Genomic DNA, 26,346 nt, shown 5'->3' on the forward strand with positions numbered 1-26,346 from the left:
AAAAAGGAGGGAAACTTAATAAAATGTTAAATTTGAGTTTATTTAAGGAAATTGTTATTAGCACTCCAAAAATCTCATTTAACATTCCAAATTTTCTGTAATTAGAAAGAAAAATACACTTATGAGAAGTGTATAATGAGATTTTTGGAGTGCTAATAATAGTTCCCTTATTTAAAATATCATTTTTTTTAGTTCTCACACACTTCTTATTAATTTCCGTGATTTTATCTTCTTTAATTCATTCAATCCGACGGCCAGAAACTAATAAGGTGTGTGACAAGTAAAAAAGAGTGTGTGGATAGCACACCCCTATTTAAATCGAGTTATCATTTTGGTATAGTGATATATCTTTCCTTCGTTTTAATTTTTTTTTCAATAGTTTTTTTTTTCTTCCTATTATTGTGAACCAAATCAAATGGAACTTGAAAAATACGATTGAGACAATAGTTATTTGTGTTTGTTTTCTGTTTACATAACGACTATTTTAGAATGCTAATAACAATTTAGTTATAATCGCTTGACATATCATATAGTAAGAGAAGAGCTGCATTTTGTTGCCAAATCCATAACAGTGTAGTTTCTTCAATCAAATATTAGTGTTTTTAAAAATTAGGTTGAAATGTCCTATTTTTGTCCCATTTCAGTGCATTTTATTGCTTGAAGTGCATTTTATTTCTGTCCCATTTCAGTGCATTTTATTGCTTGAAATATAGTAAGAGAAGAGCTGCATTTTGTTGCCAAATCCATAACAGTGCATTTTATTGCTTGAAATGTCCTATTTCTGTCCCATGATTGAGAAATTGTTCTATTTCTAGGTATTTTCCAAAAAATTAGGTTCTCAATCACTTTGACCAAAAAAAAAAAAAAAAAAAAAAAAACACACACACACACTTGGCTCAAAATTCAAACTCTTTTTTATTGGTAAATAAATTACAAACTATTTACTTGTAAGTGATAGATGTTAGATTCGATTTTCGTTAAAGGCGAATTTGAATCACATTATTACTATCCTATTGTGATGCTAAAACCTCATTTCCTATCGTTTAAATAAAGTCGTTTGTTAAAAAAAAAATTACAACCTCTTTGTGGATGGCTCCTTGGCATCCTTAAAGGAAGCAACCAGATACCAAAATTAGAATATTGAATTGAACGATTGAATTTTTTATTTTTTATTTTGAGAACGATTGAATACTTGATGTGGTCATATTTTCTTGTATTTTTATGCAAACGGTGAGAGCACATACCACCAACAGCAACAGGCCAACACTGTGTCCACGTGAAGTATCTACCCAAAGCGTTTACCGAGGACAAAAATGAAACGGTAATTTTCCAAAAATAAAGTTTTATTTATTTGTCTATTCCTTACACTGGGAATTTTTTGGAACTTGTGGAGGTAGCAAACAAAGCATGGTATAAACATATTTCTTAAGGAATTTGTTATTAGCATTCCAAACATCTCATTTTATTTTTACTAAAAAAAAATCTCATTTTACACTTCTTACAAGTGTATTTTTCTTTCTAATTAAAGAAAGTTTAGAATGACAAATAAGATTTTTGGAATGCTAATAACAAATCTATTTCTTAAATTAAATAAGATTTCACAAAAGTAAACAAACAAATATTATTTTGCTTTTCTTACTTTTTGTTTGGGTAACTGGGAAACTTCCAGGATATAAGGTTTTGTAATTACATACGATTATGTAATTTTTTAGTTGAAGTGTGTTTATAAATTATTTTGTTTCCATCGAAATGTTGCTCGTTAAGCACCACATAAAATCTAATAAAGATAAAAGGGGGAAAAAAATGCTAAATGGACTCCCTCAAAAGGAGAGTTCTCTATGAAATTTATATCACGTTTTAACGTTAATTTTCATCAAATATTATAAATTATTATGCCGAAAATATAAGATAACAGAAAATTTCACTTTTAAAAGAGACCCTTAAGGCTGGTTTGGTAGATTGAATGAGATTGAGCCTTAGAAATAAAATTTTATTAGCAGAGATGAGTTACATAACGCATATATATGACTAGATTACATGATTATTATATTTTCTTTTATTTCATATTTGTAACCAATACAATTAGTGTTACAATTTTTATTGCCAAACTTTAACTGTGCTACAGACCAATTTCAGTGAAAATGGCAGAGTCCAGCTTGCCCACTACACGGGGCCTAAGTTATTAAAAATAAAAATAAAACAAAAGCAGCCGAAAGCACCACGAATTGAGTGAAACGTACATTCATTGTGCTCCTTAATTTAAATGGGACCCACATGAATTTACCCAGATCCCAATCTGTGATCAATCCAAAGAGTCGGTAGACGGTTGGGATACGTTTTTTTCTTCGTATTTTATTTTTGTACCTATACGAATTGACATTTTTGAAAAGTATTTGAGTTTTCCTATATAGAAAATATATTGTAATGTGGTAACCTCGTTTTTTTTTTTTTTTTATTTATAATTTTTTATATTAAACCAGATCAATGGTGAACATATGAGGAATAATTAGAGACAGGGAAGATGGCATTAGCTTACTATTAATTTAAAAAAAATACATTGACATTTAATATTATGATCTAATGATATTCATCTTCACTTGTAAGTGAGAGGTGCTGTGTTCAATTCTCGCCAAAAAGTGATTTTGAACTATATAGTTGCTAGCCTATTGTAAGGCTAAGCCACCCCCTTACTTAGTGTAAATAATATCATTTGTTAAATAGAAAAAATTAAAATAAATACATTGATTAAATACCTAATAAACAAAACATTAAAGAAAATATTATTGGCAATCCAAATGAATACGTTTTAGAGTAAAAATGATATTCTACCCTAAGGTCCAAAATTCCCTTTTCTTCATGCAAAGATCCATTAGGTGTTCATGCTGCACAGCAGCACTCAGTTTGGTGGGGAAGCTAACCACTAAAGTTGCCCAACGGGTCCATCATTTCAGTCTCTATAGGTGAGTACATGTACCCAGTATCCAGTGAATCCTTATAGAGATTTATTTTATCTTCATATTTATTGTATACTCATTTTGATGGTTGTCTCTATTTAAGGACTCCATTGTTAATGCTCTAAGAAATTGTATTGAAACTTATTAAGATGACTCAAAACATCGTGTGCAATAGCGAATGTTTTTAATCAACTAAATTACAAGGATTTTGCCACAAAAAAAAAAAAAAGAATTATCCTACCATATGAACTTGTATTGTATATGAACGTGGTCGTGGCCTATTAGACTGATTTTAATTCACCGTTCTTTATTGAAATATGGATTTGATTGACAATTGTTTAACAACATTTTCACAGCGAAAGAGAAGTAAAATTCCTTAACAGCCAGCTCCCACCGGTTGAGAAAGAGTGTTGCATCAGTCATTTCCCCCAAGTTCATATATTTTGGTTATATTTTGTTACCGACTTTCGTTTTAGTTGGATCTATCTCCCCCTTTCTGCAGATGCTGGATAATTTAGTCACTTAACTATTTTTTCTCTCCCCTAATAACATCGTTGATGTTTGGTTGTTGGGTTAAATGCATCAAAAGTAAATTAGCCATACGTAAAAAGAAGTAATGCCATTAAAAGGAAGGGAAAGTGCCATAGGACCAAACTCTCAAAGGTCCTGTGACCACATTGACAATAATTTGGGGGATTTCCACAAAACCCATAACATGCATATGTACTTACATTAGTTGTGGTCCCATATATGTTGTTATGCTTCTCATAAAAGCTAGAATGTAGTCATATGACCATATTGACATTATTGGATTACCAAATAAGAATCCAACTCTTTTGACAAAAAGAATCCCTAAAAAACATGGCATTGTCCAAAGCACTTCTAAGCTTAGTTTCAATGCAAACACTCATATGGAATTGTCATTCCGTGTTAAATTTTATAAAGTCATCACCTTTTATCATAGCAGAGAATTTTTAGACACAAGGTGGAAAGCAAACATATATGTTTAAAGTCCACCTCCACCGTATGCTTAGCAAAAGTACATGGAGTCATTTTTTGTTGGTTTTTTTTAGCCAAAATGGTTTTTGGGAGTGGTTAATTTCTTCCTTTGGTTTCTGAGATTTGAAATCAATAGAAGTGGGCCTTGAGTTTGTCCACGGTCAATTATTTTTTATCATTCCATGAAAAACCTTTGATAAATAAGGAACAAAATGACAAATTTATCCTCAATTTAATAAACAATAGGTCAAAATGATTTGACAACAATTCGGGGTATTGTTGTTATTTTCTTTATTGAACAGAGTTATTTCATGGAATGACCGAAATGATTGGCAGTAGACAAACTTAAGAACCAATTCTATCGATTTTAAATCTTCAAGACCAAAATGAAAAGTTATGCTAATCTTATGTATCATTTTGACTATTTTTTTGTTTAATGACCTAGCCTTATGAAAAGTACCACAGTAAATTAGGAGTCTAAAGAAATGTTTAGGAGACTCGTTCAAAGTAGGAATCTTTATAAATTTTTTGTCATCTCATAATTTAACGTCAATTTCTATACTAATATTAATATATTACATCAAAAACATAAAGTAGCAAAGAATCAATGGATTGTTTTACTTTTAAGAAAGTCTCATTTTTACATTTCTGAGTCAAACTTTTGATGCCGAGGGAATTGAATTCCATGAGGGAAGGTAGGACTGGACAAGACTGAATGGGAATTCAAATTTATTTACTCAAAATATCCTCACATGTCTTGTGGGAACCACCACAATACCTATAACCTACCCCCTCAAAGTTCAAACAGTCCCGCTCCACCGCGTCTTAGATTTCCAATTCTTCGTTGGGCATATGATGAAGATATCCAGCATTCCGGTGTTAGTCTTCTATTGATGATTTTACGTGTATATTTTATCGATTTTCCGTCACTCATAATTTAATATTAATATCAACATTATAAAATAAGAAATTTTAACGAAAAATTTCTGTACTTTTTATTTTAATAAAAAAAATCATATTTTTACACTAAAAATTTAATCTTAATACTAGTCATTTTATCATTTATTTTATTTTTATTATTAAAACTTAAGGTTTTCAAATATTTTTTTATTAGTTTTCTTTATAAAATACTTTGTTAAAAATATGAGAATTTTATTTTTAACAGAGTCTTTTAGTGTTTCTCTCACCTTAGGTTGACATTAATTAATTAATTAATGGATCAAAAAGGCCATCGGAAGAAAGCAAGGCCGAATGCATGTAATAATTACTGTAACTTGATCAATATATGAATATGAATATTATGCCCCACGTGTCCCCCTTGGGACAAAAAGTAAAATCCCAACCTCCTTTCACAGGTATAAAGCAACTCTTTTGCTTTAATGGAAAAACACTTTCTCCTGATCTATTTTGTAGGAATCATTCGTATTCGTTCATCGCACATCATACGATCAATTTTTATCAGATATTATTTATGTTTAATTTTATTTAGTAAGTACTTTCAATTTTTTTTAACAGAAAAAAATGAAAACTAAATACTATAAGTAATTACCATTTTTTTTTATTTTATCAATTACAAACTTACGCACTTTGATTAACCTCAACAAACAAGGAATTTTTTTAAAAAATTAAAAAGAAGAGAATACATAATTTTGAATCTAACATAAAATTAAGAAAATATGTAAAATGAAAGGATGACAATAATCGAGGAAAAATATAGCTGTGAAAATTATTCATATTTATATTCAACGAATGAACCATTTTATTTCTCATGTCCGCACATGTTAGAAAAAACTTTATTCAAATTCAATTTCTTATAATAACAAAATTCAACAACAATACAAAAACAATTTATATTAAAAAAAAAACTCATAGGTATGGAAGTATCAACACATGTCTCGGTATGATTGCATCGGTACATAAGTTTTGATTTGATGTATCAGTACAAAGTTTTCGGTATGATGTATCAATATATAAGTTTTAGTACGATTGCATCAGTACATAAGTTTTGGTATGAATGTATCGATACATAAGTTTCAGTATAAATGTATCCATACATAAGTTTAGTACGAATATATCGGTACATCAGTTTCGGTATGATTTAGGCTCAACCCAAGCCTAGTGGGGGCAGGGTGATCATTCGGGGCCCAAAAAAATTGGGGCATCAAAATTATTAGGATGATATATTATATATATTTTTATAAAAGTATAAATTTATAAAATTTGGTTTAGTGACAAAGAAATTTAACTAGAACTAGTGGTTTTGTTGTTTAAAATTAATGAGGAGGTCTTAGGTTCCAAACACCGTGTGTATTTATTTACATTCTAATTTTTACAAATTTCTTTTAATAATAGTATAAATTTATAAAATTTGGCTAAATGATCAAGAAGTTTAATTATAAGCAATGGTTTTTGTTGTTTAAAATTAACGAGAGGTCCTAGGTTCGAAATGCTATGTGCATGAGTATTTTTTTCAATTTTTTACAAATTTTTGTTTAGTTGTTAATTCATTTACTAGCTAGTAGTTATGTGGTTTGCTATTTTTAAACATTCGTTCCAATTCAAGTCTAGTATTCAACAAAGAGTAACGTGTAAACTAATTTTTTAGACCAAATTTGCAAATAATATTTGTCACATCCCTGCCCGGGGCGGATCACTTCCCGGGCCTGCTCCACCACCGTAGCACGATATTGTCCGCTTTGGGCTTACCATTCCCTCACGGTTTTGTTTTTGGGAACTCACGAGCAACTTCCCAGTGGGTCACCCATCATGGGATTGCTCTAGCCCCCTTCTCGTTTAACTTCGGAGTTCCTACAGAACCCGAAGCCAGTGAGCTCCCAAAAGGGCTCGTGCTAGGTAGGGATGGAAATATACATATAAGTATCACTCCCCTGGGCGATGTGGGATGTCACAATCCACCCCCCTTAGGGGCCCGACGTCCTCGTCGGCACACACGCGACCAGGGTTAGGCTCTGATACCAATCTGTCACATCCCGGCCCGGGGCGGATCACTTCCCGGGCCCGCTCCACCACCGTAGCACGATATTGTTCGCTTTGGGCTTACCATTCCTTCACGGTTTTGTTTTTGGGAACTCACGAGCAACTTCCCAGTGGGTCACCTATTATGAGATTGCTCTAGCCCCCTTCTCGCTTAACTTCGGAGTTCCTACGGAACCCGAAGTCAGTGAGCTCCCAAAAGGCCTCGTGCTAGGTAGGGATGGAAATATACATATAAGTATCACTCTCCTGGGCGATGTGGGATGTCACAATATTACGTGTCATAAAAAAGTTTAATTTAGTGTTCATTCATTACTTATACATATCCTTAAAGACTCGAAAATATTATTATATTCTTAGTCTTATATTAACGACGTTAGTAAATAAGAAAAAATACATCGCTTAAAAGTTCAGATGAAAAAAAAAAAACTCATAATCTATCTACTTGTAAGCCCGAAGTTTTTTGGTTTCCTTCTCTCGATACAAAATAAATTAGTTATTCCGTGTTTTTAAATTATTGAGTTTGAAGTGTTTTTATAAATATAATTATATTGATGTCTTATGTGTGAAAATAAATAAATTTTTTTATATGAAGTGAGGGCACATTTTTTAGGGTCGCCCTGGGCCTCAAAAATCTCTGGACCGGTCCTGGTACGATTGCATTGGGACATAAGTTTCGATACAATTGTACCGGTACAAAATATCTCAGAACATACATACATAGGTATGTTAGATGCATATATATATATAAATTTATGCACAGTGAAGAATATATGATGTATGTGGTTTTTTTTTATTGTGGGAACTTAATAATAATTGTCAAATAATATTTTTATTGTTTATGAGGATCAACATAAGTTATATAACCTACATACAAAAGCTCAATAGTTATTACAACCTAATTAATATTTGATTGTCACAATTAAATGCCAAGGATTAAAGTTAGTTTTTAATCTTATACACAGTTTTATTATAAAAATAATCTTCTTCAAAGATTGAAATAGAATTTTCTAAAAAGAATTTCAGCGGTTAACAAACTATACATATGTGAACTCATAACAATCGTCATTAAGCAACAAAATATGTTATTGAAAAACTTAAAAAAAAAATACAAAATAAAATAAGGATTTGTCACGTTAATGGGATTTATGAGAGAAACACAAAAGTGAGTCCGTAAGGAAATGTCGTAATCTCATCGCAGGGAAATGGTCCTACTTATTTTTCCTTTGTATTTTGTTTTGATTCATTTGCTTGCTTGCATCTAAAGTTTCTAACCGCCGTTGACTTCCAATGGAGTACTTGAGAAGAAGTGTAGGAGCGATGTTACATATGCATTGATAAGATGAGGATTCTCTTTGTAAGGATCTACATTATATCCATTCATTGTTTATCGTGCGATTAAATTTCGTTAAGTACTGTTAACATTTACTTTTGAATAAAAAAATTCATAATGATATTTTACTTCACAATATAAGATGAAACGATAGGGTCCGAGGATTTCTAGAATTCTCAGATGGGATCCAAATCCCATTAATTGATGCACACCACACGTCAAATTAAATAAATCTGTTTTTCATCTTCAAGACATTTTCATACAAAAATGCACAAGAGGCCGTAAATTATTAGTTAATTACAAATCAATTCATTTGTAGATTTGCGCTCTCAAACTTGTAAGGAATTGTTAATTTCTCCTTAAAATCTTGATTGTATACGATTATTTCCTTGAATTTTTATAATTAATCAATTTGCTCCCTAACATTAAAATTTTCCATACAATTTTTCATTCTTTTTGGTCATATGGATAACACATGGCAAATGTTTGAAGGCAACAAAGGAATTTTATCCTTATGTGAACATCAAATCGTTTTTTTCTTCTTCTCTTCCCCTATCTGACTTCGTATGTTTTATGTTTGAAGATTAGCCATGGGAGTCTAATTAGCAATTGCAAAGTATTGTCTTTGCCCCTAATTCATCAAAATAGAATTATCCTTTTGCCTTCATATAGTTGTCATGTGTTGTTCATGTAACTAAAATGAATGGAAAATTGGATGAAAGAATTCAAAATCTAACGTAAGGGAGAAATTGACTATTTATAAAAGATTGGGAAGGTAATTAGTTAAAATTATAGTTTAAGAGAGAAATTGATATGTGACACCCCGTCCCGAAACTATCGAAACGCATAGGTGAAATGACCATTTTACCCCTAGTTTGTTTTATTATGTTTTTGGTTGTTTTATGTGGTGTTGGCCAAAGTTGGACCACACACACACATCCTATCTCTATTCCTCACCCTCTGTCACTTTTTCTCTCTCTCTCTCTCTCCCCCGAGTCCTCTATTCTTCTTCCTCTTCAAACAAAAACGTACGGACACCCACACAACCCTTCAAACCTGGACAGATCGAAGGAACCAAGTGCACCATCAAGTTCCTGAGGCTGAGAGGTGTCTAGTGGTACCATTTTCAGGTAAGAACCTCGACGTTTTCACGTCGATTTCACAAGGTCCGTTTTGGTCACTGTTCATGCAAAAGTAATTTGTTGAGTTTTTGGACATTTGAAGCTTATAGTTGTGTTTGTGAGGTTCCCAGGAGCTTGGGAGTAGCTCGTTGGGCGAATTTGGACGTCAGAATCGTGGGTGGTGGAGTTGGCCAAGTTTTGAAGATTTGGGCAGGTATAATCTTGAAATTTTAGGCCTTAAAACTTGTTGGAACTTATTCTACTAGCTTTAAGGTTGATTTTGGTGCAAGAAACGTGGAAAAAGGTGGAAAAACGAGCGAGATATGGCGAGTTGCAGGTTTTCCGGCGACGGCGCCGGCGATGGGGGTTGATCGGAGAAGAAGGGAGAATATTCCGTTAAGGTTTAACGGAATATTCCTAACGGCAGTGACGGCGTCAGTTAGGTTTAACGGAATATTCCGTTGGGGTTAAGGGAATATTCCTGACGGCGTCACTTGACGCCGTCAGTGTGCATGGCACGTGGCCGCGCGTGGGGGCGCGTGGGTCCGTGTCTGTCTTGGCGCGTGAGGGCGCGTGGGAAGTCCAAAAATTATTTTAAAAATATGGGTGGGATCGTGAGGTTGTGTAGATCACGTTGGTATATTCATTTGTCCATTTTGAGCAATGTATGAGAAGTTATTTTGAACGGACGGTTATGTGCTTTAAAGTTAACGTTTTTATAGTTAATTCGCATATAGGTGACACGTATCCCGAGGACGAGCGTGCACATTCGGGGCAGGGGGCTACGACCCTTCCACATACCAGTGAGTGGGCTTTTGTTTTCCGTATATACCTATATACATGTTATTTCCCAGAAATTAGTATAAATGCTTCGTTTTACGCCATTATTTTTATATGATTGATGGTTATGCATGATTAGTGGCATATACGTTTAATTATACATTCGATTATGCATATGTCACCTATATATTTGTTGGTGCTGTGGAGGCATAGGTAAGTGCCAGGTAAGCGTTGTTTAACATTCGCATTAAATAATGATTCGAGGTGCTTAGAGAGCTCATAACTTGTACCCCGGTGTTAGTGCTCCCGCCCCGAGTAGAGCACAGTCCTTCACGTGTTGTTCACCTCCCGCACCACACGCTCAGCTTGAATCCAAGTTAGGTGCACAGTCCTGTCGTACAGACCACTATAGGTGGTTCCGACTCGTAGGTGACCCGCGATTATTCGCACAGCCTTCACGTGATCGTAGCACTAGAGCGTTCATATGTATTGCACCCAGGCCTGTCGTACAGACCACTATAGGTGGTTCCGACTCGTGGGCAGGTTTAGTGATTTAGTCGAGATTTGAGCTCTAGATTCAGCCGTACAGGTCACTTAGGGGACTCCGGCTGCCAGTTTATTATGCTATTGATGTGAGTTATACCTGAGCACTTGCATGTTGTTATGAGGTTTCGAGATGGCATACCTTTGAGCATGACTTGGCATATCTACATATATGTGTTTATTTTCTGGGAAGTATACAGGTTTTACGGCGAGGGGTTAGAATGCATTTTATGAAATGATTTTCAAAGATTTGGTTTTTGCCCACTCACGCTTTTGTTTTGCGCCCCTCCAGGTTCTAGTAGCTTAGCGGGTTTGGTGGTTTTCCCGGAGGACGTCTCGGCATTCTGACAGACACTCACCTACGTAGGGTCACCTTCGGGTGCACTTTTGTTGTATTGTTTCTTTTGGACTGCTGTAGGCTTAAAGCTCTGAATTCAGCGTCTTACTTTTGCTAGCACATACTTTATCACATTATATTTGCTAGTTTTAAATTATTCGTACTTTTATATTACGGTTTTTAGCTTCCACACTGTGCACATGGCTACGTCACTTCCACGTGACGGCCAGCATGCCCTGATCTTGGTTGGGGTGTGTCAGATAGCTCAATACAAGTTTAAAGACAAATTGATTGGAGAAATGCTAATGGGACTCTCTATGAATTTTTTACCACCTCATATTTTTTGTACAATGTTTTATAATATTAGCATGAGAATTAACGTTACTGTGAGATTACAAAAAGTCCAGGAAAATTACACTTTTGAGAAAATCCCCTTAACATTTTTCAATTGACAAATAGATCTAATTCTTTCAATCTTTGCCCATCTTTTGAAGCTAAGAGGCCATTAAATATAACATAATTGTTTTGAAGCTAATAGAAACTAGACATGAAGGATGTGTTTGTTTTACCGGACTATCTTGGATTGGACTAAGTTCAGAGACTAAGTTGAATTAACTTAACATGAACTAACTGGCATAAGAATAATAAGGCATTTGATACAATGTCAAACTAAATCGCAGTACAGTATCAGACAATATCACGGGCTAAATTAATTTTACGACCTAAATATTTATTTGTCATTTTTTTAATTCTCTCCCCCTTCTTTTTCTTTTTCTTTTCTCTCTCTTTCTTTCCAGATGCTTCTCCTTCCTTTTTATTCTTTACTTTTCTTTTTGTCTTCCTTTTCAAATTCAGGAACCGAGCACAACCCAATGAACCCTAACGAGATGAAACATTTGTCGATGGATGCAGGCGTTAGAGTTGCAGATGGTGTGGTTGAGCACGAACGCGTAGATGAGAGTTGGCATCGAGCTTTTGGTGAATGGCAATTTGGATTTGCTCACCCAAGGAGGCACTGTCGTCAAGCAGAACGTGGAGAGGGGAGATAGTGTGGTGGTCTGGTAGTGTTCGCTAGATTGTGGATAGAAAACATGCAACGCGGGCAGGAGGGCAGAGAGCAAACAATGAGGAGGGAGCTAGATTGTGGACAGAAAACACACAACACGGGTAGGAGGGCAGATAGCAAACAAAAAGGAGGGAGGTCTTGGAGGTCCCATGGTTTTTTTTTTTTTTTTTTGGGGGGGGGGGGGGGTGGGGTGGTGCTAAGATCTCCTAGCGAAGGGTTTTTCCTTGTGCGAGTCCCCTTTAGTTTCATTGATCTTAATCTCAACACGGAACAAACAAAGGACTAGACCAATACCTAATGCAGTCTAGTTCAATGATTATTAATTTATTAGTGAGGCTAAACAAACACACTTGAAATGCACTAAAAAGTGATGGTTTCAACAAATAATAAAGTTAGAGCATCCTATACGGGGCTAGAAAAATGATGGATATAGTCCATTTTAAAGCTTCGAGGAATCTTTGGGGCTTTATAAAAGAATCTCTCACAATGAGGGGCTATATCTTTCGGGCTCTATATGAGGTTATATATACTTATTTATGTTGCAATTTGATTAAGCGATGATTTTTTTTTTTTTTTTTTTTTTTTGTGTTAGCTTTTCTTAAGTTGATTTTTGGACGTGCTATCTTAATTTTTTTTTTTTTTGTTTTAATGAACCATTCAAGCTAAAAAGTTCAAATTATGACAAAGTTAGATTTCATCACTTATGAATCGTTCATTGGATTAGATTCCCTTATCTCAATGTCATCCGTTGAAATAAACAAACCCCCACTTCGCCCTTTGAAATAATTTGATTTTTACGTATAACACAACAATTTACCTAACACCAATTGGTAAATTAGTATCATACAATTTTGAAAAAAAATTATTTGAAAATTTCAACCATCAATACCCGTGAACGTTAAATCAATTTGAAATTTTAATTTTTATGGAATTTAAAACAATCATTAATTAGCCAAATTGCAAGAAAAATAATAAAAAAGAATTTAAAAAATAATAAAAGGAGAGTATAAGTGTATTTGCAAGTGGAGGGAAATTGATAGAATTTTGCTCACATGGATAGCTACTTTTTTTTGTGGGACCCACTGTTTTTTACCCCGATTTTATACTACTCAAGAAAGGAAGTTGCTAGCCCCAGTGATGGATCTAACCCCACTTTCCGGCTCATTGGGGATGAAAGTTTTCGCTAAGGCTAGAAATGTGGTAACCTCATGAAGGATAAAGCCTTCATTGGGGATGCTCTTATCATGCATAATTGTTACTTTAATTTCTCTCTTGGCACTCTGAAAAATAAGGAAGCTAGATAAAAGGTACATTCACAAAGAGCGCATCCATGTTTTTTAGATGAATGAGTTCATTACGATGTTGAGTATTCACACATTTATTCCGAGTTTAAAAGATATTTATTGAACAGTGTCTTGAAACAAAAGTAATTCAAATACCAAAGCGTATTTTCCACAAAAATAGAATGAAGAGGATTTTTTCCACCAATGTCACATGATCAAGTAATTTGGACCTTTAAAATTTCATTCAACCGTAAAAAAATTATTATAGCTTTTAAAAGATCCAAACATATAGACTGTTGAATGAAATTTCAAAATTCTGAATCATTTGATCCGATGATCTTGATAAAAAAAATTCGAAAATAATCTCTTTCCAAAATAGAAAAAATCAAGTGTTATAAAAATGAAATGAGTTAAATGACTCCGTCAAGTCAAGCTACCGGCCCACGTTAAGAGCCGTGAGGGTCTGTCAGTTAATCCCTTTTTTGGGACGAAAGGTCTGTCAGTTAGTCAGTCCATCATAATTGAAACCATGACTCATTTGTCGTCTTGTGATGACTCATCAAGAAACGGTGAAGAGAAAAGTGCTGAACCAATTTTCTCTTTTCTTAATTGCCCCTTTGACCCATTTCACCCCCTCACCAGTACTTTACATTTAGTCCAATTATTACCAAGTTATCGAGGGATTTTTCGGTGTACCCGGCACACCAAAAAAATTTGGTGTACCCTCACTCATAATGGTGAGGGTGCACCAAAAAAATTTGGTGCACCCTCACTTTTTGTACACCAAAAAAATCCTAATGAGTGAGGGTACACCAAAAAAATTTGGTGTACCCGGTACACCTAAAAATTTTCCCAAGTTATCCCACCATTTTTTACTTTTACCACTACCATTCCTTCGTAAAAATACCTAATTCCCCTTTTCTTGTACAAGAAAGTTACTATTTCGTGTTTGATCTTAATAGTTGATTTTTGTTTTACTTATTCAAAGGTTAGAAAGAAAAATGAACGTGTAAAAAACATTTCTTTTGTTAAATCTAATTTTGAAGCTAATACATGGTACACAAGTGAAAATTGATTAATGTGTAATTAATATAGATCATGAAATATCTTCCATTGTTATTGTTGATTAAAAATGCTGAAGGACGAAACTTAAACTTTTACGCACAATGTGGCAGTAACTGTTATACTAGAAGCACCATAAGCTCTTAAAAAATAATTCCATTACTAACGTATTATTCGAAATTCAATGTAGATTAACTTTGATCAATAGATCTAAAAAAAAAAAGATGCAAACCAATAGATTCGTAAGTGATAATAAACACTCTTAATCACTATAAGCGGCACACAATTCAATGTAAGTTGATTATCACCTAGATTGAGATTGAAAGGATTTTACTCCAAATAATTATCTCAGTTACTTTTTACGTGCATTCTTTCGAAATTTCCCAAAAATAAACCAGAAAGTGGTCCAAAACCATTTTGGTGCTGACGTGGCAACAGAAGGAGGAGGAAGGGATGTATGTAGGGGCAGATGCTGGTAAAATACGTACAAAAGCCATTTCTGTGGGCAAAAATACATTGTTGCAGACGGACATAATTTTATTCTAGAGAGAGAAAGCGAGGTCAGAGAGAGAGAGAGAGAGAGAGAGAGAGTGAGGAGTATTTCAGAAGCTCACTGCTTCGCTGATTTTGAGGCACGAAATAGAGAGGGGAGAGAGAGAGAGAGAGAGAGAGAGAGAGAGAGAGAGAGAGGAGTGGAAAACAAGTTTCACACACAGATAGAAACATCGATTGTCAAAAACTTCATATATTTACTACATTTGGGCCTTCTTCTTCCATCGGAGCCATCATCTCGCTGAAATTTCCAGAGCTACAGAGAGAAAGAACCCAGGCGGGTTTTTCCTCCTTTTAACTCATCGTTCATCTCAGTTACTCTTTTTCCTTGAATCCATTGCTGGGTTCTTCGAGTTTAATCCGTTTATTCTATTAATTTTTTTCTGGGTTTTGCGGATTGAGCTAAAAGATTCAAGCTTTTTGTTTTTCTTGGGGGATTAATCGCCTTCTAATGCATGTTTGATCGGATTAAAAGGGTTTTTTCTATCTGGGTTTTCTCTGTTGCAATTAATTAAGTTGATTTTAATTATTTGTTGGTAATGCATTAATGATTTTTCAGGGATTCAACCCCCTTTTCTCCCTACATTGAGTTTTTACCAAGAAAGTCATTTTTTCCTCTGCCTTGGATTTGATTAGATATTTCTCTGTCATTCCAGACGCCCTTAAATGCTCTCTAATAATCTACCCAATAAAGAAAAGGAAAATAAAAATCTTTATATTATTCATTTGGGTGAGCCAAAACCACCACCGAAATATATCTTTCAACTGAAAGGCATCAAGTTCTTTGTGTATGTGTGAGGTTTATTGATTTTTGTGTATTTTTTCCTTTATTTCTGCAATGCAGCTCATGGATTAAGCAGATGATTAATGGGTTATTAGCTGTTGAATAATCTTTGATTAGTTAGCTTCTGAATATGGTAGAAATAATGTATTTATTGATTTGTAAAACTTGTTGATTTTTTTTTTTTTTGGGTACAGAAAAGGGGGCTTTTGGTTTTCCAAAAGGGGGAAATTTGAGAGAATGCTGAGGAAGAGAAGCAGGTCCGTTCAGAAGGATCAGCACCAAATGGGTCATCTGCCAATTTCTGATGCTGCTGCTGGGTCTGATGTTTTAGGGCACAACCCTAAGAGCAACTCTTTTTTCAGTGTTCCTGGTCTGTTTGTGGGGTTGAGTCATAAGGGTTTATCAGATTATGATGCAGTTAGGAGCCCAACTTCTCCTCTGGATTTTAGGGTCTTTTCCAATCTAGGTTACCCCTTTAGGTCCCCAAGGTCCAACCATGATGGGGGGCAGCAGAGGAGCTGGGGTAGCAGTAAAGTAGGATTAAGCATCATAGATTCTATTGATGATGTGAAAATTTTCGGGAAAGTTCCTCAGTCATCTGAGAGTAAGAACATTCTTTTTGGACCCGGAATGAGGATTAATAAAATCCCAGAGCCTCAGTCCAATGCCAAGTGTTTTGATTATTCACCGAAATCTCTGCCTAAGAACTATGCAATTTCCCCTCATTCCAAAATCAAATCTCCTTTACAGAAGGGTAGTTCTGATGTTCTTTTCGAAATCGGAGAAGCCCCATCAGAACCTGAGTCGTTCGGGAAAATCCGGTCCTGTTCATTAGATTCTGGTAGAGCATTTTCGACCCTATCAGGATTGAGCAACCTTAACCCCAACTCCACTTCTGGAGATTTTTGCCCGGAAAATTTAACCACCCATCAATTTATTGGAGGAAGCCCCAATTTAGCCACCCAAATGAAAACTGGATCCATCGAGTCTAGCAATGGGTTTGTCGGGTCTCTTTCAGCAAGTGAGATTGAGCTTTCTGAGGATTATACTTGTGTAATCTCCCATGGTGCCAATCCCAAAAAAACTCACATCTTTGGTGACTGCATTTTGGAATGTCACTCTGAGGATGTGAACAATTTTGGTAAGAATGTGGAAGAGGAAATTGTATTTGCCCACCCGGGTTCGAGCTTGGAGAATTTTGGTCACTACCCTTCAGACAATTTCCTGAGCTTCTGTTACTATTGTAACAAGAAATTGGAAGAGGGCAAAGATATATACATATACAGGTACATTTCCCGAAACAGACACATCTGCTAGCCTTCTTATGATTTGCAAAAGCTTTGCTAAATAGTTTTGGTTTTAGTATGATTATAATCATATGACTTCTTGCAGGGGTGAGAAAGCATTTTGCAGTTTGAGTTGCCGGTCGGAGGAAATTTTGATTGATGAGGAGTTGGAAAAATGCAACCACCAGTCTTCTGGGAAACCTCTTGAGTCGGATGAGGAACTTTTTGAAACTGGCTTGCTTGCCGATAAATAAGAGATGCCTCTCATCCTCAGCCACAATGCCTGTGATTGACGAGCCTCTCGCAGACGCAGCTGATCATCCGTTTAGAAAGAGCTGTTTATGGGCGTCGCCCGGCAGCCATGGATGATCGTTTTGTAAATTCACTCGTTTGCTAATCGTGTTTTCAGCTTTCACGGTCTTGGTGGATGATAGGATTCAAAATTAACTAGTTTTGCTTTCCATAAAATGAGACATTTGATGTATGCCATCAAAGTACTATATTTCCTTGTAATTCAAGTAAAAGGGCGATAGCCGCCTTTTTTGGCTCCCCATTTTTACTACTTCAGCCTTTAGTCTCTCTTGCGGCCAGAGTTGCTGTGTAATCTTGAACCAGTTTTTGACTGAATATATAAAAAGTAGTACTATTACATACAAGTCTTTCTCTTCATCTTCGAGTTTTGGACAAGTAGTCCGGAGTATTGAATAACAGCCGTTGAATTGGATCTAATGGCTCTAAGTAGCGGAGTATTCAATACCTCGGAGCACTGTTGATTTTTAGCAAAATTTGATTGATCTTTAGAGTGGATGGATTTGAAAGTTTGTAGAGCATATAGATTGAAATTATGATATGAATTCACCAACAATCTTTACAAGTGCAGTTTCCGTCAACGAACCGATGGAATCTGTAGTTATCTCTGATTACAATCTCTCTGTTATACGCCTGTGATATCAGTTTCATAGCTGAATGGCAATCTCTGCATATCTGCAGATTATTCACTACTCGAATTGGAGTTCTCGGAGGGTTGCTTATAAGACCAAAAGCAACTGCCAGTCTTTCACTGTGGTAAGCTGAAGTTTCTTCCGGCTTCTGCTTTTGTAGTAAGCACTTCATCTCATCCAGCATTGCATAAATCTCAGCAGATTGAGGGTCTGAAAAATCCCAAGCTGTAAATGCGTGTACATTTCCATCCTGTTCTATCAGACTGCATCCTGGCTGCTTTCTCACTCCTAGTTCATGTAGCTTCTTTCTTGCCCAGCTCACGTCATCCAATCTTCCAGCTTTTTCATAAATGTTGGAAAGAAGAGCATAAGCAGAAGCACTTTGAGGGTCTATTTCTATGAGTTGCTGAAATGCTTTTTCTGCAAGGGTTACGTTCTGATGGCTTCCACATGCTCTCAACAAGGAACTCCAAATAGAGATATCTGGTTTAATGGGCATGTTTTCGATGAATTTTACTGCCTCGTCTAAGCACCCGACGCGACCTAGGAGATCAACCATACAACCATAGTGCTGGATCTTAGGAACAATGTTGTAGACATTACTCATCTTGTTGAAGTATCTGTATCCTTCATTGACTAAGCCTCCATGGCTACAAGCAGATAGAAGAGCTACGAAAGTGACGTGATCCGGCTTTATTGATAGGGCTTCCATTTTTGTGTAGAGATCAATAGCTTTCATGGCTTGCCCTTCCATGGCATGTGCCGCTATCATAGCAGTCCACACAAACACATTTCTTTCAGCCATCTCTGAGAATATCTCGTAGGCTTTTTCGATGCATCCGCACTTTCCATACATGTCGATCAGAGCAGTTCCCAACATGTTATCTACTTCAATGTGTTTCTTTTTTATGTAGACATGAACCCAAATGCCATGATTCAGGGCTGCAACACTGGCACAGGAAGATAGTACACTGACTAACGTGACATTGTCGGGTTGTACATTTGAACTCTGCATCTTACGGAACAACCCAAACACTTCCCCGAATCGATGAGACATAGAATAGCAGTTGATCATGGTGTTCCACGAGACCACATCCTTCTCAGGGATCTCATTGAAGAAGAGTCTAGCCTTCCTAACATCTCCACTTCTGCAAAACGCATCCAACATCGAATTCCACGAAACGACACTCTTGCAAGGCAACTGCTCAAAAACTAAGCAAGCCTCGGGCAGCCTGTCACATTTGGCATACAAATCTATCAGAGCATTCCCAAGAAATCCTTCAACATTCATTCCATATTTGACAACCAGACCGTGAATGGATCTGCCTAACCCGGAATCTCCCACGTGAACACATGCCGAAAGTACTGTGACCATAAGAACATCATCTGGGATCAAATCTGTTTCCCTCATTTGCCTAAACAACTCCAGACTTTCCTTATGGTAACCTCCTTGAACATAACCCGAAATCATCGTCATCCATGAAATCAAGTTCTTTTCTGCCATCTGATCGAACAGGCGCCTAGCAGCACATATTTCATTAAATTTCACATACCCACCAACCATAATAGTCCCCAAAACAATATCAATCTCAGAGCTTCCTCTACCAACAAGCTCAAGTGCCTTATCCATTCTCCCACACTTGACATACATATCCACCATACAATTCATCAAATTCCCCCCAATTTCCAATCCATTCTCCTCAATATACCGGTGCAACTCTTCCCCCGTTTCCAAATCCCTCAGCTTTGCGCACGCCGAAACTAAGCTAAGCATCGTAATCCCATCGGGTTTGACCCCATCAGCCTGCATTTCCTGAAACAAACTCAAAGCCTCACAACACATTCCCATGCGCACATTGCACGATATCATCGTATTCCAACTAACCACATCTCTCTCAGGCAATACCTCAAACAGCTGCCGCACTTCATCCACCTTCCCACATTTCGAATACAATCCCATCAAATTGTTAACCAGGGACCTATTGTCCCCCAACCCATTTTTCAAAATCCGTCCATGGATCTCTGTCCCGTGTCGAAAGGCCAAAAGCCTCGAACAAGCATGAATCAAGAAGTGGAAAGTGGATGCATCCAAAGGCACTCCTTCACTGACCATATAACAGTAAGTTACAAGTACATCTCTAAAAGCTCCATTTCGGAGCTTGTTTTCCATAAGGGTGTTACAAATAACGGTCTCTGTCTCGTGGGTTTGGCTGAAAATTTGATGAGCATGATGAGAATGTTCGATGGTGATGAAGAACCAGAGAGCGTGGCTCGCCGTGGAGGGGTCACGGATGAGGTTTGTGGTGATTAATCGGGCGTGGATCGGTGCGAATTCTCTGAGGTTTGAGCAGGATCTCAACAAGGTGATGGCGCAGTTTGATCCTCGGGTGGTTTGATTAAAGACTTCATTTTTGGTTGTTTTTTGTGTGGAAGATAAGCTTGAGAGAAGAGCAGGAATGGCTACGGCCATCCTTGCATTTTTGGCCGTCGCTTCCCTCCAAATTTCATTTTGTAGCATCTGTAAGTTTACAGATAAGATTTTTTTTTTTTTTTTTTTTTCCTAATGTCTCTGTAGGTATTCTCGGTTACCGGGATGAGTGAATAATCATGACTTACCACCAGTTGTTCCCTTAAAGAAAAAAATTATTGTTCATGGATTTGATAATTATGATTAGTTTAGGTCATAGATGTGATAATTATGATTAGTTCTTCAATTCATTTATTATTACTGTGTTGTGTAAGATATATGAATTATATTGTCTGCATATATCATAACACATCAACTATTATTATTGTGCCGTGCAAGATATGTGAATTATATTGCCCGCATATATCATAACACGTCAACTAGTAATAAAATTTTCGGACAAAGTATATTTTGTGACCTGTGAGTCATCAATTTGTAGAGGCATTGAGAATGTATGATTAAATTAGAGGGCAACTAATGTATGGTACAACATATTAACTCCAAATCCATGCATCTCGACGCAAGGCGGATGTACATTAAGACCAAAGTGGTCTGAGGACTAACCACGAGTTTGAAAAATACATATTATTTATCAAGTGTTTAAGAACTTTCTGAATGTTTAGAAATGGTTTTTTTTTTTATGTCCACCAAGTGTTTAATTAATATGTACTAAGCAAATCTCAACAGGTTACGTTGACATCGCTAAAAAAATCCTCTTATATCATTTATCAGACTGCTTAAATATATCGATATCTGTTGACATATTAACAACATAGTTTGATTGAAGACAAGAAGTCCGCCACGGATTCAAAGAAATGTCTTAGGAATAAACTCTTTTTTTTAGCGCACTTCGCTCTGTTTCTAAAACCTTGAGACCCCCCCGTAATGGCTGTACAGGGCAGAAGAGGACGACGCACAAAATCGAAACAGAGAAACGAGAAAAGAAGATTCAGACGGTAACTTGAGAAACCATCACAGCTACTCTTGCGTTAATTACGAAGGAAAGCAAACACAAACAAAAACATGACAAGAAAATACAATCAAATGAAACACGACGGTGCACCCCTGGCCAGAGCACTCCAACAGAAGACAACACGGAGGACCACAATTCCCTTCTTTCCACCACCGATACGGCCAGGGGTTCCATAGAGTCCGGAGCCCTTGTTGCGAGTCTCGTGACACATCCGCAGCTGCACAAAGACAATCAATGCCAAAACCAATTTGATTGCAACCACATTGCCACCAGCTCAGCCTCTCGTTTGGCGAGTGTTGTAAGATTTACAGTTCAGACATTTCCGGGCCACAACATGGTACTGCACCAGTGAGCTTTTCCCGCAGTCGTTGCAGAGGATCGAAACCTGTCCGATAGGATCAAATAAGAAGGAATTCTAACCACAATACTTAACACACTAGGAAAACGTTGAGAGAGAGAGAGAGAGAGAGAGAGAGAGAGAGAGAGAGAGAGTACCAATTTGTTTTGATAGGGTTCAGGCATCGGTTGAGCTGCAATCTCCATGTCATATTTCTCCCATACCTTAGACATATCGCAAACTGACTTGGAGCAAAGAGGGCAAGCATATCTATCATCAAATATGAACGACCGGGTCACTTGGATAGTTCTACTTATGATGCTCAATCAGGTAAACAAAAGGAATCAAAAGACGAAATCCGTCATATACTCACTGATAATGGTCCCTCATCTCTTTTAAGCAATTCTTGTGAATTGTGTGCCCACATGGCATGACGGTAACATCATTTCTTGTTTCGAATAAGAACTGCAAAACACCAATGTATGTTCGGTAAGTCATCAACAATATCAAAACAGAATACTTTAGTATCCGTCATAACTCATACGCAGATAAAATCAAAACTCCAGTCTTACCTCAAAGCAAACAGGGCAGTCGTGATGCATTGCTCCCTCCACACAGGGGTGGCTGTTCTTCAACAGCGTTGAGTAGCAGCAACCTGGCAAGAAGGTTGGTTTACATCAGTAATGCGACGATAAGAAGGATGCTAAATCTCTTTGAAAATAACAGGCAGGCATTGCTTACCACACTTGTAGCAGTGAAAGAAATTCTCGTGCCCCCCAATTCTGTCACAAAAGAGCACCCGATTGAGTGAAACAGTAATTAAAAATTTCGGTGGCACGTAAAACTACAAAGAAAATGGTAAAGGCAGACAAGAAAACGTGCATGAGTGACCGATGCCTCAAAAAGCATATTGATTAAAAAGACCATCACGTTCTGGTGCCAAAAAATAATACGGAAGTGAAACTTGCATAATAGGTAATGACAGTTCAGTCGCCAGGCTATTCAAAAAGACAATTATAACAAGTATATGGAAATTCTACCTGCAAATCCCACAGCCATTGCAATGGTACTGTTTCTTAGATACCTGCAAACAAAACAAAAATGGTTTATCTGCCTGCACGAGCTCAACACTTAAATGAATCATAATTTCCCATGCCAGGCTTACACCACTATCCTAATCATATATAATCGAAAACGAAAACACCCTTAGAGAAAGTGAGGCACTTACATCATCATCAAATAGCTTGCAAGTCTCACAGAAGTATTTCCCCATACATACACCACAGTTGACACAAACTTGTTGAACCTGGTAAAGAAGCAGAGCATACAAAAGACACTTGAGAAAAATGCGAGCAAAATTCTCAACCCTAAAGCATCTTCTTTTCTGCTACACCAACTTAGTTTCACAGTTGTAACTATCTTGATTAAGGACTTGACACAAATCCAAAAGCAATAAATTTGTCAATAACCCAAACTCACCTCTTGCTCAGTGTCGCAAAGTGAACATATCACCTGAAATATCATGCATATTTTGTCAGATTACGAAGCAGAACAGTATAAGTTAGCCTATTAAGAAGCAAAGATAAGGAGATGCACCAACACATAAACGGATTTACCTGTTTCACTTGATGACGCGGCATGTCATGTCTATGCTTCTGATCAACACTAATATCATTCTGCACACCAAAATGAAAAGTCAACACAATTGACACAAGTGTTTATAATGAGTTACAATCTGAAACCGTTTAAAATCAAATACTCACCTTAGCTTCGTTATGACAATGGCGACAATCAAAAATCTCATTGCAGCAAGGAGCTCTAATACTGCACCTTCGCTGGTAGTGTGGACATCTGGAAAAATAAAACCATCATAAAGTTATCTTCGTGGCAACCAAATAAGAAAAGAAATTCAACAAAGAAATGAGTAAGAATAATTACCCATACTGCATGTATCCTTTCTCTAGCAATTCAGTGGCCTCCCCAGTAACCTTCGATTCAAGTTTGAGCTTATACTCGCCATTTGATAGATTACAGTGGGCATCTCCCATTATGTTCTGCCTAACCATTATATCTTGCATATCTCCAAATGGATACGGCAATACTTAGAGGCTGGAAATAAGCCTAAAGCACCTGCATGTACAAAGTTTAGCATCACTTGTTAAACCTCAGAGGCATTTAGTCACCCGATCAAGGCATGCAAACACCGCATGCCACTGCTTTCTTCTATAATGCTGTAGGCATTGAAATCAGCAACAACAAATCCAGGCAAGGTTGAACAGCTCCAATCAGCATTTCCGCAAGCGAAGGATTCATCAAAACAAGTAGATACATAAACAATAGCTACAATGCAGCGCTCGGGAACTCCAGAGATTCCATCTTTGGAAAATAAGAAATAACAATGCATCACTTGATTCCTTGAAGAAGTCTCATAACCAAATCCAACTAGACTGGCCATGACGACTTGACGCCCCAACCTATGGTACAAACAATAGATCACACAATCAAATGCGTTTTAAAAAGTTGTAAAAAAATAGGGAAAGAACGCTAGAGATGGAAAAATGTGTTTTGTTGATTGTCCATAGAGGACAGGCCTACCTCAATTGGAATTCCGCACCATCTCTGCTTCGAGTACTGAACTCACCCAACAGGCAAAATTTTAAAGCACTATACCATCAGACTTTGAGTGGCTCTGCTCGAACCTTATAAGTTATCTCATTATCAACATCTTGAACTACAAAAATAATCACAACTTTATCTCTTGACTTCCCTGATAGAAGATAACCCGCCTTCAAGGACCACAGCCTCACGGAGAATCCCCTCCTAACCAAAAGAATGGGTGCCAAACCCGTCTCACTACCATAGTTGCAAATTGATAGGTTTTGAAAGACTAATGACCATAGAGTCTGAGCATTGAGACTCATAATACCAAGAGTGAATCAATGCTCGACTAGCACTTGTTTGGGGGGATGGATGAAGACAACCCAGAAAACCATACCACACCGGGAATTTCAGATTTACGCCATACGGCAAACTCACAATGCTGTGACAACAAAGTGGCGACAAGATCAAACTTGTAATATAAGAAGCCACATTGGGATAGAGCTTTGAAGACCCAGTTTTTACTTTTAAGACATTCAAACCCCTCAATCAGAACCATGATAAACAAGCATATACGCTCTGCACTTGGTGATTTCACCCCTAGAACGGACACAACAGCCCTACAGATACTGCCGTAGAAAAACTGTCAAATACTACATCACTACTCACGGAACGCTCACTGTTTCCATACTCGAAATTCACTCGTTCTCCACTTCTTCAGTAACGCTCACGTTTCAACCAATAAACCAAATTCGGAAACTACAACAGCAAGTCTTCACCATAAGAACATTTCAAGCAGGGCTAAACATTTCTCTCGAAAATTAGCAAACCAAACATAATCATTATTGTGCCACTTAGTACTACGGTATAGTGATATTCCTTCTCACTTGTAAGTTAGAGGTTTTAGTTCGATTCTCGCGAAAGATGACTTTTTTTTTTTTTTTTTTTTTTTTTAATGCAACGATAGATGATTTTCATTAAACAAAAGTCATGGTACACTAAGGCCGAGAATCCTCAAGGAGTATATCCAAAATTATGGTCCGTGGATAGTCCAACCAAATACATTCATGGGAAACTGTAAGACCAAATCTAGCTGGGCAACGGCGTTATTGCTAGCCCATGCTAAGTTACATCATTGCTAGCTCATCCTAAAGCTAAGCCCACCCCCTTCTCTTAATTTAGATAATATCGTTTGTTCAAAAAAAAAAAAAACATAATCATCATCGTCGTTAGCAACAACCACCACCAAATTACATCACTCAATCAGCTAAAATTATCACAAAATTAAATACTACAGCAGGTCTAATCCAATCAACAATTCACCAAATCAAATAAACCACAGAGTACGCAATGCACCATAAATTCACACAATTCATTGCACGTTACCATGAAATCAAAAGTTTCAGAATTCATGCAATAACACACCAAACAGACCTAAAGGTTAAATAGAATCACAAAAACAACACAAATTTCAGCAATTTCAGAACCAAATTACCTACAATTGTAATCAATCAACGAAGAAACCAAATCCAATTCAAATCAAATCAAAACATATTACGCAATTATACGAACTTCTTAAAGAATAACGAACTTTCAATCTGCTGCGACACAAAGCGGTGCAGTTGCCGATCTGAATCTGATAACAAACGGCGATGGGGATCCGATTCGATATCCGGAGCTCCGACTGAAACTAACAGAGAAAGTCGTAGAGAGAGAGAAACGCAGGGATAGAGACGGAGAGAGAGAAAGCGATGCGGAATGATGAGAGAGAATTCGAACGCGACCGCTATTTATAGCATTTGCGAAGATAAGATCGCTTCGCAAGCCTTCGAAATTGGCCCGAAATGGAAAGCGTGGGGACCACTGGTGACAGCTCTCAGCAATAAATTGTCTGAAAATATCTCCGCTTTTTCCGTATTTAATAATAAGGTATTCA

At 36.7% G+C, this 26,346-nt stretch overlaps 3 protein-coding genes across 6 annotated transcripts; 1 reads left to right on the forward strand and 2 right to left on the reverse strand.

Moving 5' to 3' along the window:
• Nucleotides 1-14,989: 14,989 nt before the first annotated feature.
• LOC103965985 (FCS-Like Zinc finger 11) lies at nt 14,990-17,750 on the forward strand. Of its 2 annotated transcripts, none has more exons than XM_048580409.1 (3): nt 14,990-15,812; nt 16,003-17,094; nt 17,201-17,750. In XM_048580409.1, exons 1-3 carry the CDS (start codon nt 15,691-15,693, stop codon nt 17,346-17,348), a joined length of 1,362 nt encoding a protein of 453 aa, XP_048436366.1. In that variant the 5' UTR covers nt 14,990-15,690; the 3' UTR covers nt 17,349-17,750. The 2 variants fall into 2 exon arrangements, with proteins under 2 accessions (XP_048436366.1, XP_009377372.1); XM_009379097.3 differs by having other exon boundaries at nt 14,992-15,301.
• Nucleotides 17,751-17,949: 199 nt separating this feature from the next.
• Nucleotides 17,950-20,505, reverse strand: LOC103965986 (pentatricopeptide repeat-containing protein At5g48910-like). Its single transcript, XM_009379098.3, has one exon. The coding sequence runs from the start codon at nt 20,503-20,505 to the stop codon at nt 17,950-17,952; it is 2,556 nt and encodes an 851-aa protein (XP_009377373.2).
• A 958-nt stretch (nt 20,506-21,463) lies between these two features.
• Nucleotides 21,464-26,216, reverse strand: LOC103965987 (probable E3 ubiquitin-protein ligase RZFP34). 3 transcript variants are annotated; one of them, XM_048580411.1, is made up of 12 exons: nt 26,002-26,216; nt 23,751-23,942; nt 23,576-23,663; nt 23,429-23,488; nt 23,292-23,324; nt 23,041-23,118; nt 22,853-22,896; nt 22,554-22,594; nt 22,385-22,467; nt 22,186-22,277; nt 21,971-22,082; nt 21,464-21,860 (listed from the first exon to the last, which is right to left on the reverse strand). In XM_048580411.1, exons 2-12 carry the CDS (start codon nt 23,888-23,890, stop codon nt 21,750-21,752), a joined length of 882 nt encoding a protein of 293 aa, XP_048436368.1. In that variant the 5' UTR covers nt 23,891-23,942; nt 26,002-26,216; the 3' UTR covers nt 21,464-21,749. The 3 variants fall into 3 exon arrangements, with proteins under 3 accessions (XP_048436368.1, XP_048436367.1, XP_009377374.2); XM_048580410.1 differs by having other exon boundaries at nt 25,983-26,216; XM_009379099.2 differs by having other exon boundaries at nt 23,751-24,286; nt 24,408-26,213.
• Nucleotides 26,217-26,346: the final 130 nt, after the last annotated feature.

The sequence above is a fragment of a genome, unplaced genomic scaffold, assembly GCF_019419815.1.
Source record: "Pyrus x bretschneideri cultivar Hongxiangsu unplaced genomic scaffold, Pyrus_bretschneideri_v1 Contig15, whole genome shotgun sequence".
In the NCBI taxonomy this organism is placed as follows: Eukaryota; Viridiplantae; Streptophyta; class Magnoliopsida; order Rosales; family Rosaceae; genus Pyrus; species Pyrus x bretschneideri.